Raw genomic sequence first — 16,558 nt, forward strand, 5'->3', positions numbered from 1 at the left:
AGCGGCACCTTCAGCGGCGCGGCGGTGGCATTACAAGACTCGTCCTCTCGCCCCATCGCCGTCCTTCCCGCTCTCCCCGCTCCTCCCGCGGGGGCCCGGGCAGCGCTGTCGGGCCCCGGGAGCGGCCCCTCAGCCCCGGCCGCGCTCCCGCCAGGCCCGCCCGGCCCCGCCGCTGGCCCCGCCCCGCGCCGCGCCGCCGCCAGGGGGCGCTGCTCCCGGCGCTCCGGGGCCGCCGGCGCGGCGCGGCCGCGGCGCTCGAGTTCCGCCGCTCCCGGGGCCGCCGCCGCCCGTCCCCGCCTCCCCCTGCCCGCCGCCCCGGCCCCTTTCCCCGCCGGGGCCCCTCGGCCCGACCATGGCCACCAGGAAGGCGGGCTCGCGGCTGGAGACGGAGATCGAGCGGTGCCGCTCGGAGTGCCAGTGGGAGCGGATCCCCGAGCTCGTCAAGCAGCTCTCGGCCAAGCTCATCGCGAACGGTGCGGCGCGGGGCGGGCGGCGGCGGGGGCCCGGCAGGTGCAGCCGGGCGGGCCGGCGAGAGGGGCCTGCGGAGGCCGGGGAGGCGGCGGGGCCGCCGGCGGGAGGGGCGGGCAGCGGGTCGGGGCGGCCCGGCCGGGCGGGAGCGGCGCGGAGGGAGGCGGGAGCCGCCCCGGGCCCAGCCCCGGCCGGAGGCGCCGCGCACAGCGGCCGGCGGGGCTGGGGGCCCGCCCGCGGAGCCCCGCGGAGCCGGGGGCCGCGCTCGCTCCGTCTGCAGGCGGCGCGGCCCTGTGCGTTCGAGCCCGGAGCGCCGAGCAGCCCGGTGTTTATCACGAGCGCTGCAGTTTGCGGGCGCACATGCTGACAGCGTGCATAAAGCCCGAAACGTCCTTCTGCGACTGCCAGAGTATCTGTGCGCAGCGTGTCGTACGAAGGCTTCCTTTCTCTTAATAGCAAACCTCAGCAATATAGTGCTGCTTCATTTGTTGTGCCGTAAAAACTATAAATATTTTGCTTGTGTCTTAATTCTTATGTCACAAACTTCTATATGTTTAACTGAAGGAGGTGAAAAGCAATGCTTCATTGTGAGGCATGGAAGTATGCAATGAACGAGGGAGATACGGGAAGTTCTCTTTGCCATGGATGCCTTAATTCTGTGTGAGAAAAATATGGGGATAGTGTGTGCCTCTCTGGGCTCACTGATCTGCCTGAGGTGGACCTGAAGGTATTTTCGGAGAGCGATCAAGTCTGCGAAAGCAAAACTTGGGGTGAATTCAGAGGTGATAAGTTAAGAGAGGATGAGGCATAACATTACAATCACCGGAAGTTTGTTGTGAAAGCAATGATAGCTTTGCATGTTTAGATGGGAAAGAAAACGGCACGATTCAGCTCTATAGAAATATAAATAGAAGAGGGAAAGCCCGACTCAAAGAAGAGAAAAGAATTTAATAATAAATGGGTAGTAGATAACATTTATATGTGTTGGCTTTAAGAACAACTGAGTGGTGTTCCTGACCCTGGTGTTATGCTAACTAAAAATAAACATGAGTGAAAACATGGAAGGTATCTTCAGTTTCAGGACATGCATCACTGAGTGATAGACTATGAGCTAGCTAGAGATCATTTCAAGCAAAGGCAAATATGTTTTTGCTGTCTAGTTGGGAAGCACGATCTTCATAGCTTCAAGATGTACTTAGGTATTTCAGACAGGCAGGGAGAACTAGGCAGGAGATGTTAGTGAGAGTTTGACTTAAATTTCTCTAACCTGTATACGTTTTACCTAGCTTAAACATATCAGAGATTATACAGTCTGCATTACTTTATACTTCAGTGGTTTTCCTATGAAGGTATCTTCTAGATTCTGTACCAGTCAAAATACAAATTATTGAAGCATTTCCTGATCTTTAAAACACGGGAAAGTATCATATGCAGATTTTATCTCTTTTTTGACAGTACACAAAGGATTAAGTCAATGTGTGTGACTTCCAAGACTGGCTAACTGAGAACATAAACAGGAAATTAAGTGATCATATGGGATTTTCCTTCCCTATTGGAGTAACACAGGAGGAGCATAATTTGTTTAATGAAATGCCTTCACATGCTGTTGAGGGTGTCGAAAACTGGAAGTTTGTTTTCCAGATCCAGGTGTAACTAACAGGTTGCAGGCCAAGGTTATCAGCTAGTGAGACTGCCAAGGAGAGGCAGTGTCTCTGTTCTACCCATGAAGAGAGATGTGAACTGAAAGGCACTCCGATGCATATCCCTGTTGTTACTTAATCTGAAGCAATTAACTTAAAAGTTCAGTACCCTGAACTTTACTGCATCCTTCTGTACTGATGTTTTGACTTGTGAATGGATAACAAGAATCTGTTTTTTGGCTGAATATGTAACAATTTGTCATAGGAATGGTTTAAAAGCATAGGGAAGAGGGAAAGGGAAGAGAATATTCATTCTGATCGTGTATGTGTGTGTAGGGAATTTGCTTCAATTCTTTAATGCTGGAACATTTTAACGGAGGATATCAACATTGCTAGGAATAATGTTTATTGCTCTTTGAACACAGTTGGGAATGAATCCTTTGGGGAAGCTCTCCGGTAATCTCTTCGGTCTTGCACTATTGCAAAAGAATAGACTTATTTTACTAAGACTCAGTTACAGCTCCTTTTTGGAATTGGAGATTAGACAACTTGATAAAAAGTTTAATGATCCAAGTTATTATTTGGGCTGTTTTGCATCAGCAAATTCCCATTTCTTGAAGCTTGCAGCCTAAATAAGATGAAGGAGGAAACAGCAATGGCAGCTCCCAGGATGAAGGTCTGTGTGGATACACAAGGCAACAGTTGTACTTCTGACAAAATGCAGCACTTGAGAGGTGCAGTATTTTGAGTGCACTTGATTATTGTATTGTTTATTCTATTTAGTTCTGCTGATGAATCCTATCTACTCCATAACAGAAGTCTGTGCATCGAACCTGGCAATGGATCAAATATAAATGACAGTTTAGGTAGGATTTTGGATGCATAAAAATGATACTAGAACAAATTTATGTGTCTGATGGATTGCTTTTGAAAGGCTTTCTGAGCTTGCTGAGCTTTAAGAAAAAGAGAGAAGAGAAATATTGATGAATTTGTCACTACTTTTGCTATTCTGTATGTAACAGTTACAATTTGGATCATAGAAAATGCATATTTTGTGTCAAGCCTGTGACTTGCATTGCTTTCACAATGAATAAAAAGATAGATGGATGAATGGAGAAAAGGTCTTTAATGTGACTCAGATTTGTTAGCCACTTAGCCTATTCGTATTATATTTCTCTACTTCAGAACCAGGACTCAGCAGCAGTAATGAGATTCCTGCCTTGTAACACAGATCTTGGTTTGAGCTCTTGCTTCATCAGCATTCTGCTAAAAGATTGGGTTAAAACTGTTATGTGCAGGGTGCTGAGTTAGCCTTGGCTAACACCACGTGCCACCCAGCTGCTCAGTCTCTCCCCTTTTCTTAGAGGGGCAGGGGCAAAAGGTAGGATAAGATGGTAGCTTCGAGTAAAGACTAGGAGATCACTTACTAGTTACTGTTTTAGGCAAAATAGGCTTGATTTGGAGTAACTGAATTTAATTTGTTGCCAGTTAAAATAGAGTCAGATACTAAGACAGAAAGACAGACTTGAAAGTAACACTTTTTCTCTCCCTTTCCCCAGGCTGAACTTCACTCCTGTGCCCCAGACTTCTGTGCCCCTCCCCATGTGGGGCAGGGGGCAAAGTGTTCGCAGTTGGTGCAAGATAGTTTCTTCCTGCTGCTCCTTCCTTCTCAGGTTTTTCCTCTGCTCTGGCATTAGCTCCCCACTGACAGCGGTTCTGTTTTACAACAGGTTCTCCACAGTTCCTTCAGGGCATATCCACCTGGCTTGGGTCCTCCACAGAACGTTCCTTAGGTCCCTTTTCTGGCACTGTGGAGCACCTCTGTCCCTCTCTGACCTTGATGTTGTTGTTGTTTGTTTGTTTGTTTGTTTTCCATTTCTCACTCCTTTTGTTCTCTTTTGTTTTGTTCTGTGGCATTTTCTGCCCTTTGTTAAATACACTTTCCCTGAAGTGTTGTCAGTTGTGCTGAGGGGCTCAGCTGCGTCTGGCTGTGCTACTGTTGGAACCAGCTGGGCCTGGAGCAGGGCAACCCCTGGCCTTTTCCCACTGAAGCTACTCCTGCAGCCCCTCTGCTGCCAGCACCTTGCAGGTTATAACCAGTAGAGCAGGATTTTCAATAACTGTAGCAGTTGGTGAAGAAATCATGCTGCTGCGCTGAAGGTCAAAAGATGCTGTCCTTGGATAGTCTGTAGCCTATTCCAGGCGGTCCTCACGTATTCAGTGATCCCATCCTGAGTATCACCTCTTGAATGGAACTGAGAAAAACCCCAAGTTGTTAGAAATAAAATCTTAGAGCAGTTTTCACTAATGAAACTTAGTGATTGGTCCCACCTGGTTTAACTAACTTAAAAAGGTTCCTTCTAAGAAAGCGAACTGAAGAAATTTTCATCGCTGGTTGAATTTCATCTAACTTTGCAATTGAACAGCGTGATGGTGAAGCATGGTCATGGCAATTAGTGGATGCTTTGCGTACATAAATGCTTGCTCGCAGAATATTGGAAGAGGTTAAAATACTAAATGCTCCATATCTGAAACTAATCTGAATGTATTTAAAGTGCTCCCAGAACTGAGAAACACAATTGGAAGCTAACAATCACATTGCAAAGCTGATTGCAAGGCCATCATGTATTTTTGATGAAACAGTAGTGTCTCATAGGAGTGTCTACAGTGGGTTTCAGTGTGAAGGTTGTATCTACTCAGGGCATTTTCAGAACATCAGAACTCTTGTGTTTTCTTTCCTTCCTTTGGAAACAAAATGAGGAAACCTTAGGTTGGTTCAGTAGCCAGCTGAATGGATAAAGTATAGGATCCGTGAATTTCCATGGGTGTTTCCGGCCATTCATTGTTGCTGTAATTGGAAAGTGACCTTGCTCAAGTTCAGTAAGTTGTATGGCTCTGTCTGGAAAAGCGCTGGGGGGGTGAATTTTTGTCATTCAAATGAGGTAGAATGATGTAGTTCTGTAGAAACCTTAGCCAGTAGGAAATATTGCATTACTGTGGGGAGAGGATGCATACCCAGGAAGTTCACAGATCTATATGCTACCAAGAGCATTGTGACATTGCCATGAAAATAGAACATTACCTACAGGTATCAAGTTTGCTCATGGAAATACACCAACACTGTAACACAATGATTTTTTACTTAGTGAATTTCTTACTACTTTTGCTATCCCATTTCTGTTTGATTTGTCTTGTCTGGGATCTTTTCTCTGACTGCCTTTCCTCTCAATACCTTTTTTCTGTAGTTTGCTATTAGATATATCCTCACATTGATCCTGGCAGAGTAATGGAACAGAGTAAGCAAACCCAATGGATAATGAATTCTTTTACATGTATAATTTTCTACACCGCTCCCTTATCTTGATATAAGTACGACCAAAAAATAGAAACATCTTATCAGTTTTCATCTGTTTTGCAGCCTTGTGAAATACAAGACCTCAGATGTATGGTTAAAGCTTATCCTCAGAGAAAACAAGGGATTTCTAAACCTCTTAGGACTCCTGCCCTACTTAGAAGGTGTTTACCAAATTTGTTTGGTTTTATACATAGAGTTTGTACTGTGATTTGTATATGCAAAAGTTTCCTAAGAGATTGACATCTCTACCAGGAAAGTTTGCAGCCCATGTGACATGCCTTTTTGCATGTCCACAAAAGTAGAAGTGGAGGACTCTCTTCACTTGTTATCTTATTTGTTTTCCTCCTGTTGCATCCGCTGTCTCATTTACAGAAAAAGCTTACTATGGACAGACATTTTTCTGAATGAGGAGCAAAAGTGGTGACAGTACTTAGATGTGCTGTCTTATTTTTGACTGACAGCTTTGTTTCTTCAGATAGCCAGGGGTGTTACAACAGTGTAAGTGATGATGTGGATCGTCTGCTTGTACTCACACTGCGTGTTCATCTGGGATAGAAAATGCTAGTGTGTGATTTCACAAGTAACCAAGCTGGTCTAACGCCTCGCTGCTATCTTATGTAGAGTAGCTCTTTCTCCCTGCCTTTAATCAAGCTGCCTCTTCTCTGTGCAACTTCTCCTGGTTATGTGTTCCTGGCCTCTCCCTTGTGTTGATGAACACCAGAGGTGGGAATTACTGTGCTTGGCCAGCAGAAAACTCTGCTTCTTGTTCTGAGGCCTGCTGTATCTGCGGGCTTGCCAAGCTCATTTGCCTCCCACAGGAGTCTGAGTAGCTGGTGGAAAGTGCACAGTAGCAGCAGCCAGTGGAGGGCAAAGGTTAAGGTAACTGTGAGGAAGCATGTAGTTGGTCTTAGTGGAATGAACTAAGTATTTTGGGTATTTGGAGCTTATAGCTGCTTACATTTATAAGGATATTTCTATATATTATGAATGCAGTTATTTTAGAAATTGGATGTCTCATGTAGCAATGATGGATTGATTGCGCCTTTGCCTTGCTTAAAAGTTACAAGAAATAGTAGCCAGATTTGTGAATAGATACTAGTATATATCTGTATTATAGCTGCTCTCAGTTTCTTTAAATTAACTTCAAGGGTTAAAAGTTAAGATTAACTTTTCTATAGGGAAATAAGTTCATTTGCATAAACTCAGGATCATTGATACCACTTTTGTTTGGGTTTGATTTGCATGGTAGTAAAGAAGGGAGCAGTAGGTCCTTAACTGTACCAAATATGAGCCATTCTTCTTCCCTACCAAATCTGGGCCATTCCTCCTCCCCACAAACCTGTACTTTTAAGAATAAAATCTTAGAATTTAATGGTTCAGTTCTTCACAGTTTTCTCTGCACTGAATGCTGTTTAATATGAGCTGATAAGGAGTGACTGAAGATAAAGTCTTTGTAAAAAGTAAAGTGGCAGGACGCTGAGATAAATTGGAGGAAGTAAGGATGTCTGGCTAGTAGTGTGAGGTGGGTAGCCAGACCTTTAATAATTGGAGAGCATTTGATCTCTGCTCTAGGCTGTGGAGGGAGGTGCTGAATCTGGGCATTTTTCTGGTGTTAGCAAATGTGTGGCAGAATACACAGTGGCAGTTTTTAGTAGCTGCGCTGATCAGTGATGTTATCAGTTGCTCAAGAGTTACTTCAGGAGGTGTTGCATGAGTTTCTGCAAGTTCCCACCCCACTGATGACCTGTGTGTAAATGGTATGATTCCACTCAGAATTTGTATGCATAAACTGAAATCCTTTACTATAATCTCATATTGTCTAGAGTTGTAAACTGCTTCTTTAACAAAAAGTGTGTGGGAAATCCCTTTTTTTTCTAGAAGTTTGAATGCAGCTCACCTGAGACCGGTAACTTGGTTTATCTCCATAAAACTTTTGCAAAGGCCACTAAGATATGAAAACACCAGCAGCTTACAGGCCCTCCCATAATTTTCTGCAGTTAATTATACAAACAAGTTTAGCTCATCTCTTAAGTGTGCCTTATCTCAAGTGTGGGCTTAGATTGCAGCTACACTTCTGTTTTTCTTTTTACTATTTAATTACAGTCTCTTTGCCTTAATGGGAACAAAATGGTGTGCATTAATCAAGGCTTTAATGGGACTGCATTAGAGCTGAGTTTAAGGAAAGGCAGAATAGGAACCTATTGTTTTTAGAACAGCTGGTAGAATAATAAAATAAACAAACCAAACCCACAAAAAATGAACCCCACCAAAACACCAACCAACCAAGCTGCCAAAAGGTATTTTCTGTCTTAACACTGGTAGTTATGTACCTGAGGCAATTGTCTCTGAGACTGACAGATGTAGGGTACTATCTTTCAAGAATTTACTTGGGGCTTCCCAGGTGGACGTGGATGCTAGGAGTAGAAGATTTGAAATGGTAGAGAACTGCAAGATCTTGCCTTCTGGGGAACAGAGGCTCATGTATGTACTTTCATTTGAGCTTTGGGTCACCCCAAAGATGAAAAATGTCTCTCTTCTGATCTAGCAATTAATTAGTGATTTCATTTTTTTGTCAGTCATTATCTTTTTGTGACAAAGTTGGATTCCATTGTCATCATCTCTCAAATTTGCTCTGTGCTGCAATATGGCTGTTTGGTAGAGAATGGACAAGAGCCACTGTCCTTATGACATGGCTTGGTTTTTGCCTTCCATCTAGTAGTCCCTAGTATTTTGTTGTTGTTGGTAGTAGCAACAGGAAAACTGTTTTGTCCTTTGAGAAATAAATCATGGCAAGAAGCAAGATTGGAATGATTTCCTAGCTATCAGAACATGTGCTTGTCCTGTTCTCCCAGTCATTTTTTGATCTTTATAACCTAAATAAAACATAGATGGGAAGAAGCTAAATTTTGACCATTCTTCCTCAGTGTGGTTGATAGAATTGTTTCCAGTCAAACACTTAAAGATGATGATGGTCCTGTTTCCTATACTTGGTGTTTCCTAGTCCTGGGTATGACCTGTGTTCTTATTTCTTGGTTTTACATTACATTTGACTGAATGGGATGAGTTTTATTCAGTTGTAAGCCTGTCGATATTCTCGACGTTACATTGTGACTGCCTTGGCTCGATTATTTATTGTTCTGATGTCCTTAAAAAAAAAAATCATTTGAAACAGTTTTCTGTTCTTAGTATGTGCCATCATAAAAAAAAATGTCAGTAGTAGTGGTACTTTGAAAGTAAATTTGCCTGTGTATAAATAGATTGGATATTTTTCTTCAAAGCAAGTTTTGGCTGTCAAGCAGGAAATTTGTGTAGCTATTATATAGCTGCACAGTAAAAAGGTTCCATGCCCACTGTGTACTAAAGAGGCAGAGATGAATGACTGTATATAATTGAAGGTGATTTAGTGAGTAAAATTAAATTTCTTTGCACAGCTGACTCTGTATTTTCTGCTTCTGGTTTTACATGTGTGACATCTGCATCAGTGTGCAGCCTTTTTGCCAGTAGTGCTTGTTGGGCTGCACATATTCTCTGCATACCTTTCTGCTGTCTCCAGAGACCTGGCTGGATGAGATCCTGGGCAACCTGCTCTAGTTGGTCTTGCTTGGATCAGGGGTGTTGGACTAGATGATCTCCAGATCTTCCAGCCTCAGCCATCCTCTGATGCTGTGAATTCTTGCTACTAAGTAGTCAGGGATGGAATCATAAGTGACATCTGTATATATGTATATTGTTTTCCTTGTTTTCAATGTAAACCTTGTAGAAATCTAAGAAGAGTTTTAGCATTCATTTTAATTTAAGTAGCTCCTGGTCCAGATTTACTAAGTGCTGAGCACAAAGTGGAATGACTACTTGGATACTTGTACTGATATTCCGCTTCAAGCCAATGCTCTTACATTGTGAACAGAGCAAATGCCTGCTTTAAGTGCATGGGCAAAAAACATGTGTTTCATGCTTTTTCTGCCAGATGAATACAAAATCAGTTCTGGATCCAGGATTTCCAGATCCTCCTCTGAAAGAAAGCTCAGTTTTTAAATGTCCTTCATAGTAAATGTTCTGTGGGAAGCTACACGATTTTTCTTGTTTTCAGCTGTTTTACAGAAATCTCTGAAATCTTTGCCTGGTTACTATATAGAGCAATTGACCCCTTTGGGATCCTTCTTGCTGCATATCACTCCTGGATAAAATTCCTTTTTTTTTTTTTTTTTTTTTTTTAATTTGGGCATAATGTTTTTCCAGAATGTTACAGGATGTCTGAGGGAAAAATCATCATGAAATACTGCAGCATGCAACCCTTCAGGTACTCTAAGCCTTCAGTTTTACCTTTAGAGAGACTAAGAGTTTTAAGGATTGAGTAGGAACAGATTCTTTTCTCAGTCCCAAGTTAGTTTTCCTCTGGGAAGGCTTGAAGCACCAGAAGGGAGTTTACAAAGCAAATCTCAACTTCCTGGAATTCTGCATATTGATGTACAGTCCCTTTGGGATCCTGGAAATCTTATATACTTGTCCTCTTTACCCTTTGTCCCTTTCCTACCCTTTTTTTTTTTTTTTTTTTTTTTTTTTAAATAGTCCTGAGTTAGGACTTCAGTTTTTCATTTTTCTTCCTCTTTCTGGACTCCAGAGCAGTTGAAGCATCTTCTATTCTTACAACTCCATGCTTCATCTAATTAATCTCATCTTGTGCATTGTCTTCCTTTGAGGCTAATGATAACCATGATCTATAGACTTCAATGCATTTGGATAGTTGTAGTTTTTAAGAATCTAATATAAGTTACCTGAAATATTTAAGATTTTGGTTAAGAGTGGGTGAAATGATACAACGTGTGATATAACATGCTTCTAGATTTATCTGCTGCTTACAAGGGAAAATTAAAGTTTGTTTGGCCAGTCAGATTCGGTAGGTATTATGCTCTGTATTTCCTGTTCCTAAATACATTCTATTCAAATTCAGATCCCCAGAGCCTGAGTCTGAGGTTGAGCCTCTTTGCTTAAATCATTGTGGTAGGAGATTTTATCCGAATTATGCACCTTTTTTTTTCCTTGCAGCTGTGTAATTCAGAGGAAGGGGAAATAAAGTACTAAAACTATTTATTTTAATCTATGCCATTTGGCATATAAGGAAGAAGGAGTGTTTTTCTCCTACTCTTTCTTGCTGTAGACGTTGAGCTGTTGATAATGTGTTGTTAACACAACTATTGTTGTTAGCACAGGATCATGTGTATTCTTGCCAGTGTACCACGGCAGCATGATATGGATGTTTAATTGCAGAGAAACATCTGGTGCATGGAGATTCGATAACAGGAGAAGGATTGTTGATAGTTGTTGCCCTAGCTGTGATAGCAGTTGTTATCCAAGAGGTGTGTTTGTTATACCTTCCAAGTATCTCCTTCTGAAAAAAATAATTATCAGACCCTTAAAAAAATTACCTTTTCTGCATTAATATTAGGAACACTTGAGAAAGCACATATATAGTAGTCAAATGATTGAAACAAACTTTGCTTTTTCATCTGAGTCTGTTAACCGCCACAGGGAAAGTAATACTTTACCAAAATAGTTATTTGGTAATAACAGAACAACAGGTAGCAAGCAGGTTCCTTAGTTCTATTGAGACCATGTCATCATTCACTATGTACCTATCTTGGTGTACTCTGGAATTGAATAAACTTTTAAAGTCACTTCTTGGAGTGAATTCTGAAGGCAAGAGAGAGCTCCTAATCTGTATTCAGCTACACCTTTTTTATTATTATTATTTATTTTTTTTTAAGCTGTATGCAATTGCCATTCTATTCTTTCTCTCTCCATCTTCTGCTAACAACCTCTGGCTTCTTCAAGTGCCTGGAGGTTGTGGTAGCATTCATCAGAAGGGTGGCTATTTTGCATTTTAGCATGTGATTCAGTGGATGGTTCAAGATAGACCATGGTTTTAACCTAAGTAAATATTAGTATTACAAGTAATCTTCATTGTAGCTAGAGGACACAAAAGATACTCACAGATCTGACTCCACAAAGACGAAGGCTGAAGAACTTTTTATTATTTACAAAGACCTCACTTACATAGATTTTGAACAATGACCAGGGATTGGAGAACAAGGTTACCGCCTCTCCATCCCACTGGCCAGACTGGAAGTCAATCAGTTGACTCTGATCAGAAAGAAATGTGGAAAACACCGATTGTTTATAGTACAGACTGTGAGAATTCAGCTACAGAGCTGTAAACATCTCACAAAGCTCATACAGTATGGCAACACTTCATCCTTGACCAAGGATAAATGAAGACTAATCCTCTATTTTAATTCTGTTTTTGTATGAGTAACTGCCTCAGATCCTGATACTGAAGATTTGCTTAAAAAACTCACATATTAAAAATAAAGTAGCAATGCAGCTTTCATCGTGATGCTTTTGGAGACTGCTTTACAAAGACACATCATAGTGTGTTTTTCCCTACCCCCTATTTATGCCAGCCTGTATTCTTATTTTGAAGATGATTAATATTGATCCATATTGCAAAGAGGGATAGCCATGTCTACACAAGGCTCTTCTCAAGCCATTTTGTACAAATGTCTAAGCTTTCTCTAAGCCAAAAGAAAGCAATTTACATGAAGTGTTGGTGGTTTTTGGTTTTACTTTGAGTGCTAAGAGAAATGGGCCTTTCACCTAAAGCATCTTTGAGTTTGTCTTGGAGTCCCAAGGTGCTCAGAGCTGTCTGATGATAGGCAGAGGACATCCTATTAGTCAGGTGGATTGTTTCAGTGGTACTGTGATGTTGCAGAAACAGGTGGGCAAGTTAGGCTGTTCTTCTCCAAAATGGTTCTGCAATGCAGCTGAGATATAAGTCATCAAATAACCCCTAAATCTGCCAAGTAATTGTTGTTGATGAATTCTTCAGCAGAGAAGTAGATGAATAAGAGGGAGTCTTTCCTTTAATCAAGAATTTTATACTGAACCATAGCTTAGTCAGTTTTCTAAAAGTGGGATACTGGTTTTCGTGGTATTGAAACTGTTGTTGAGGAGTTTTTCTTCTGAAACATCTATTTAGACTAGATGAAGGAACACTGAACTTCAAGGTATCAACTTTACACTGTTTAATTCTGTCTCTATAAAGTGTCTCATGGAAGAATATCATCTAGATCACTCATTTACTGTCCTGGAAGTAAAAGAAAAGCAAATTCTTCTCAAACTTCTTGTACTATTTCAGGATGTCTTAAGGCATAGCTAAAACTAATGAAAAATTCTGCTAGAACTATGGCTTCATAAGTGGTTTCCTTCAGAAATGTCCATGTAACTGGAATTTTGTTACAAGCACCATTGAATGTTGCTCTTACTGGCACAGAATGGTTGACACCCATAAAGCCAATGCTTTGTTAACAAAGTACTCTCTCAGTAATAATTTGATTTAAAAGTTTCTTGCCGATATCTGGCCCTGATTGACTGACTTAGCTGATGAGTGGCTCCGTAAATAAGAAAATTCTGCTTTGCAGTGGCTTTTATGGTTTGCAGTCTGTGAGCTGTTGTTTTCAAGTGCTAATCATCAGCAGCTGCACCAGTGCAGCACTTCTGTGATAAAAGCCAGTCTGACAGTAACTCTCCTTCTCTCTTTCTCATGGTGCTCTATCTCATAATCTACAGCAGTCATACAGGGGAAGGGTGAGCTGTGCTGTCTGTGAATGACCTAGAAGAGCAGCTTTTGTTTTGCTGCTGGGTCAGGTCTGTGTGTGAATTGCAGCCGCTCTTTTCTCCTCTCCCACCTTTTCTTTGAAGGAAAGTATGGGCAGTGCATGTTGCTGCACTTTGACTGTATCTGGCTACTGTGTGGGTCATTAGCTTCTCTGCCTTGCATCAAGGATGGGAACAAAATACCTGTGTCCTATAAACAACTTTGATTCTCATCTTAGGGTGCCTGGATAGTTTCAGAGTATGTGCCAGCTTGAATGTAAAGGTGTTGTTCTTGCTTTTCTTGCTTGTGTCCTGTTTTTAGAAACGTCAAATTTCTAAAGTTTTCAAGTCATTATCAGAGAGGTGAAGCTTATCTTAGGCTGAAGGGGGGAGGATGAGAGAGGGAAGGGAAAGACAGGATAAATTAAATTTTCCAGAGACGGCTTCTTGTTTCTCTCCTCTTCCTTTCCCCAGTATGAGTCATTCTGCTGTGTGTGAGAGAGGAATATTCTTACAATCTTTCTGTAGAGTGCTAGATCTGTGTCTATCCATCTTGTTCCATTGTGACTCCACGAATGGTTGAGAATTGAGTCTTCTAAAGCTAGTCTTCCTCTTTCTGTGGTGCAGCTGATATGGCTACACTTTCCTCTTGAATGTGCCAGTGCTGTTGTTTGCTTACTTTTCCCCATTAGTAATAGAAATTATTTCAGCACTTTGTTTTACAAGTCCTCATGCCTCAAGGTATACATTTTTGTACCAGCAGTGAGTGATTTATTTTCTTTTTATTTGGTGTCTGACCTGTTCTTTGGCTCATGTGTTGTAAGAATCCAAACTAGTTGTTTCATATGCTTCCATGACAATTCTGCAGTTTATATAAACAAAATATATCTTGCAGCTGGTGCTGTTGTATAGCTGTTCTTACCTCTGTAGTAACAGTTGTTCTTCCCTCTTTCTCCATAGAGATAGATCTGCTCTATTTAACTTAATTAAGAAATGCTTATTACAAGAGTGTGGACCAGAACAATTTTTAGGACCTACTTGAAGGGTTGCATATGAGAGGGAAAGATACATGTGATACTTTCTTCTTTGGCACTTCTGAGGTTCTGCCATTTGAAGTGTTAACAAATGCCAATTATAGACCTCTCTTTTTACTGTAAACAGCCTTGGTGGTACTTCAGCTCCTGAACCAAAGCACTTGTTTTACAGTGTCGTTTAGTTTCCTTGCTATGTTTGACCATCTTGTTTCCTCAACCTTCTTTGGAAATGGAGCTTGCTCAGTGAAACATTAAACTGAATAAAAAAGAAATATTACTTGTTAAATGAAATGCCTTGGTTTTGATGAGTACAGATCAGAGAAAAAGTATCAACTTGCAAATCCCTTAAAACATAAAAGTAACCAGTTTTACATATTTTCACTCTTTTTTAAAGTTGCCACTTAGCTTTAAAAATACAATTAACAAAATTAATCATCATTGTTCTACTCCCAAGTGGGACATTACCATGCTGACCTAAAGGATTATTTTCAAGGTCCGCTCCTGTTAACCTCCTTTTAAAAGAGGCTCATAAACAAAATTTGTATTCATTCAGAAAAGACTCTGGGGTCTTCTGAATATTATGAGTAAAATACCTATCCTGAAAGGACCCCCCCATGACTGAGTCTTTGAAAGGCAATTAACTGCATACAGTGACATGAGGTAAAGTTTTCTAAGTTTGGAGCAGGCGTCTGATTTCTGAGAACCTTTTGCACAGCCCGTTAAACCCCTTGAACCAAACTAACTTGAACTGGTGTACAAAGTCAGGTGTCTTTTCTTGCACGCGGTTTAAACTCTTTGATTTCCAGCGAGATGGAATACTTGCAGAATTGCTGTCCTCCCAAATGTTATGCTAAAGCTATCTTTGAGCAGGGTAATGTTGGTCACAGCATCTGATTTTATTATTTGTTTGTAATAATACTGTGGCTATGGTAATGAAATGTGGAGTTTGGAGTAAGTCGGTTACAAAGGAGATTTGGGCTGAAATACCATGTTTAGATTTGGTCACTTTAATTTCTTGTTTAGTTTGCAGCTTGAAGGTGAAGCTACACAAGCTGTTGAGTTTTATCAATTATGCTATGGTTTCTGTTTGAAGAAAAAGAAAGAATAGGCAGAAAACCGCAACAAAATAGATCTGAGTATCTTTAAAAATGGAAAAAAAATCCTAGGATATTGGGTTTTTTTGAAAGCTTACTTACTGCACTTATAATTGTCTGTACCGTTTGTGCTTTTTAGTATATGTATTAGAGCTTGCATAAAATATGTTGATATTGATGGAAATAATTCTATTTGGTGGAAAGGTCTCATGAAATGAAGCATTGTGCCCTACTCTGTTGTGCAAAGGGAATTTCAAGCCTCTAATAGCCTGATGGGTTGTGTCAGAGTGTGAAAGAGCTGGCCAAGGCCATTGCATGGACACTCATTTTTTAAAAGGTCCTTGTGATGGAGAGTGATTCTTGGTGACTGGAAAAAGATACATATGGCGATTTGCAAGGAGGGTCCAGGGACTGGAGGTTGATCAGCCTAACCTTAGGCCCTGAAAAGATTAGGAAGTATGTCCTGGTAGAATAAAGAGGTGGTTGGGATCAGTTGACTTGAGTTTATTAAGGACAAACCAACCAGACAGCTTTTGATGAGAAGGTGACTGGCTGTATGGATGGAGACAGTGGTCGGAGTCAATGGACAAAAATTGCAACAAGGGAAATATTGAGTAGATAACAAGCTAAAAATTTCTAGAAGAACAGTCACATGTTGTGCAATGTCATCTGGAGGGGTTTTGTAATCTGTGGAAATGCTCAACACTGTGTATAATCCTGTGCCTTGCCTAATGTTGAAGTATGTGTTTTATGTCTTTTTCTTCAGTTAGTACATTGAAACATCTTTTAGTTTTCATTCTTGCTGAACAGACTTCAATGAAAGAATGGCAAAACGAATGTAAATTGCTTCAAACAAGCCTGTGTAGCTAGGGTGGGAAGCAGCCTGGGATTTCTGGCTTGGGCCCTTTCCTAGGGGAATGCAGCTGACAGTGACTGTTGGGGATGGTGGCTGTTGCTGCTGCAAGGCAGTGGAGCAGTGGAGGCTGTTGGCAAGGGATTTCAAAGCCTGATGCTGGTCCCTCCAGGTGCCTATGCTGACAGCATCTACTGCCCCTTTCCCTGCTTTTTGCTGTACTCTGATATAATGTGTTATCCTTGTTTGTTTTCTAAACACAGAAAAGACTCTCTAAGCCATATTGAGTCATAAATGTGCTCAGTCCTCACAGGCTCACTTGTTTTCCTGCTGCAGCCAACAGTGGGTTTCTTATGCATTACCAAAATATTTCTTATTTACAGTAGAACCTTCTCATTTTAATTCTGTTCAAACATTGTTTGCAAGGCATTGTTTGGTCTTTTCAAGTCCCGGAAGAGTGATGA

The 16,558-nt window shown here is 41.3% G+C and overlaps 1 protein-coding gene across 3 annotated transcripts in view; it reads left to right on the forward strand.

Moving 5' to 3' along the window:
* Positions 1–241: 241 nt before the first annotated feature.
* Positions 242–16,558, forward strand: part of TTC7B (tetratricopeptide repeat domain 7B) — a 126,904-nt gene continuing 110,587 nt past the window's right edge. Inside the window, exon 1 of one of the 3 annotated variants that reach the window (XM_040067348.2) lies at positions 242–473. In XM_040067348.2, coding sequence (XP_039923282.1) covers positions 353–473 — 121 coding nt within the window. In that variant the 5' untranslated portion in view covers positions 242–352. The remainder of the gene's footprint in view (positions 474–16,558) is intronic. The other 2 variants (XM_040067345.1, XM_040067347.2) reach the window with 2 other exon arrangements.

The sequence above is a fragment of the Hirundo rustica genome, chromosome 6, assembly GCF_015227805.2.
Source record: "Hirundo rustica isolate bHirRus1 chromosome 6, bHirRus1.pri.v3, whole genome shotgun sequence".
Lineage (NCBI taxonomy): Eukaryota > Metazoa > Chordata > Aves > Passeriformes > Hirundinidae > Hirundo > Hirundo rustica.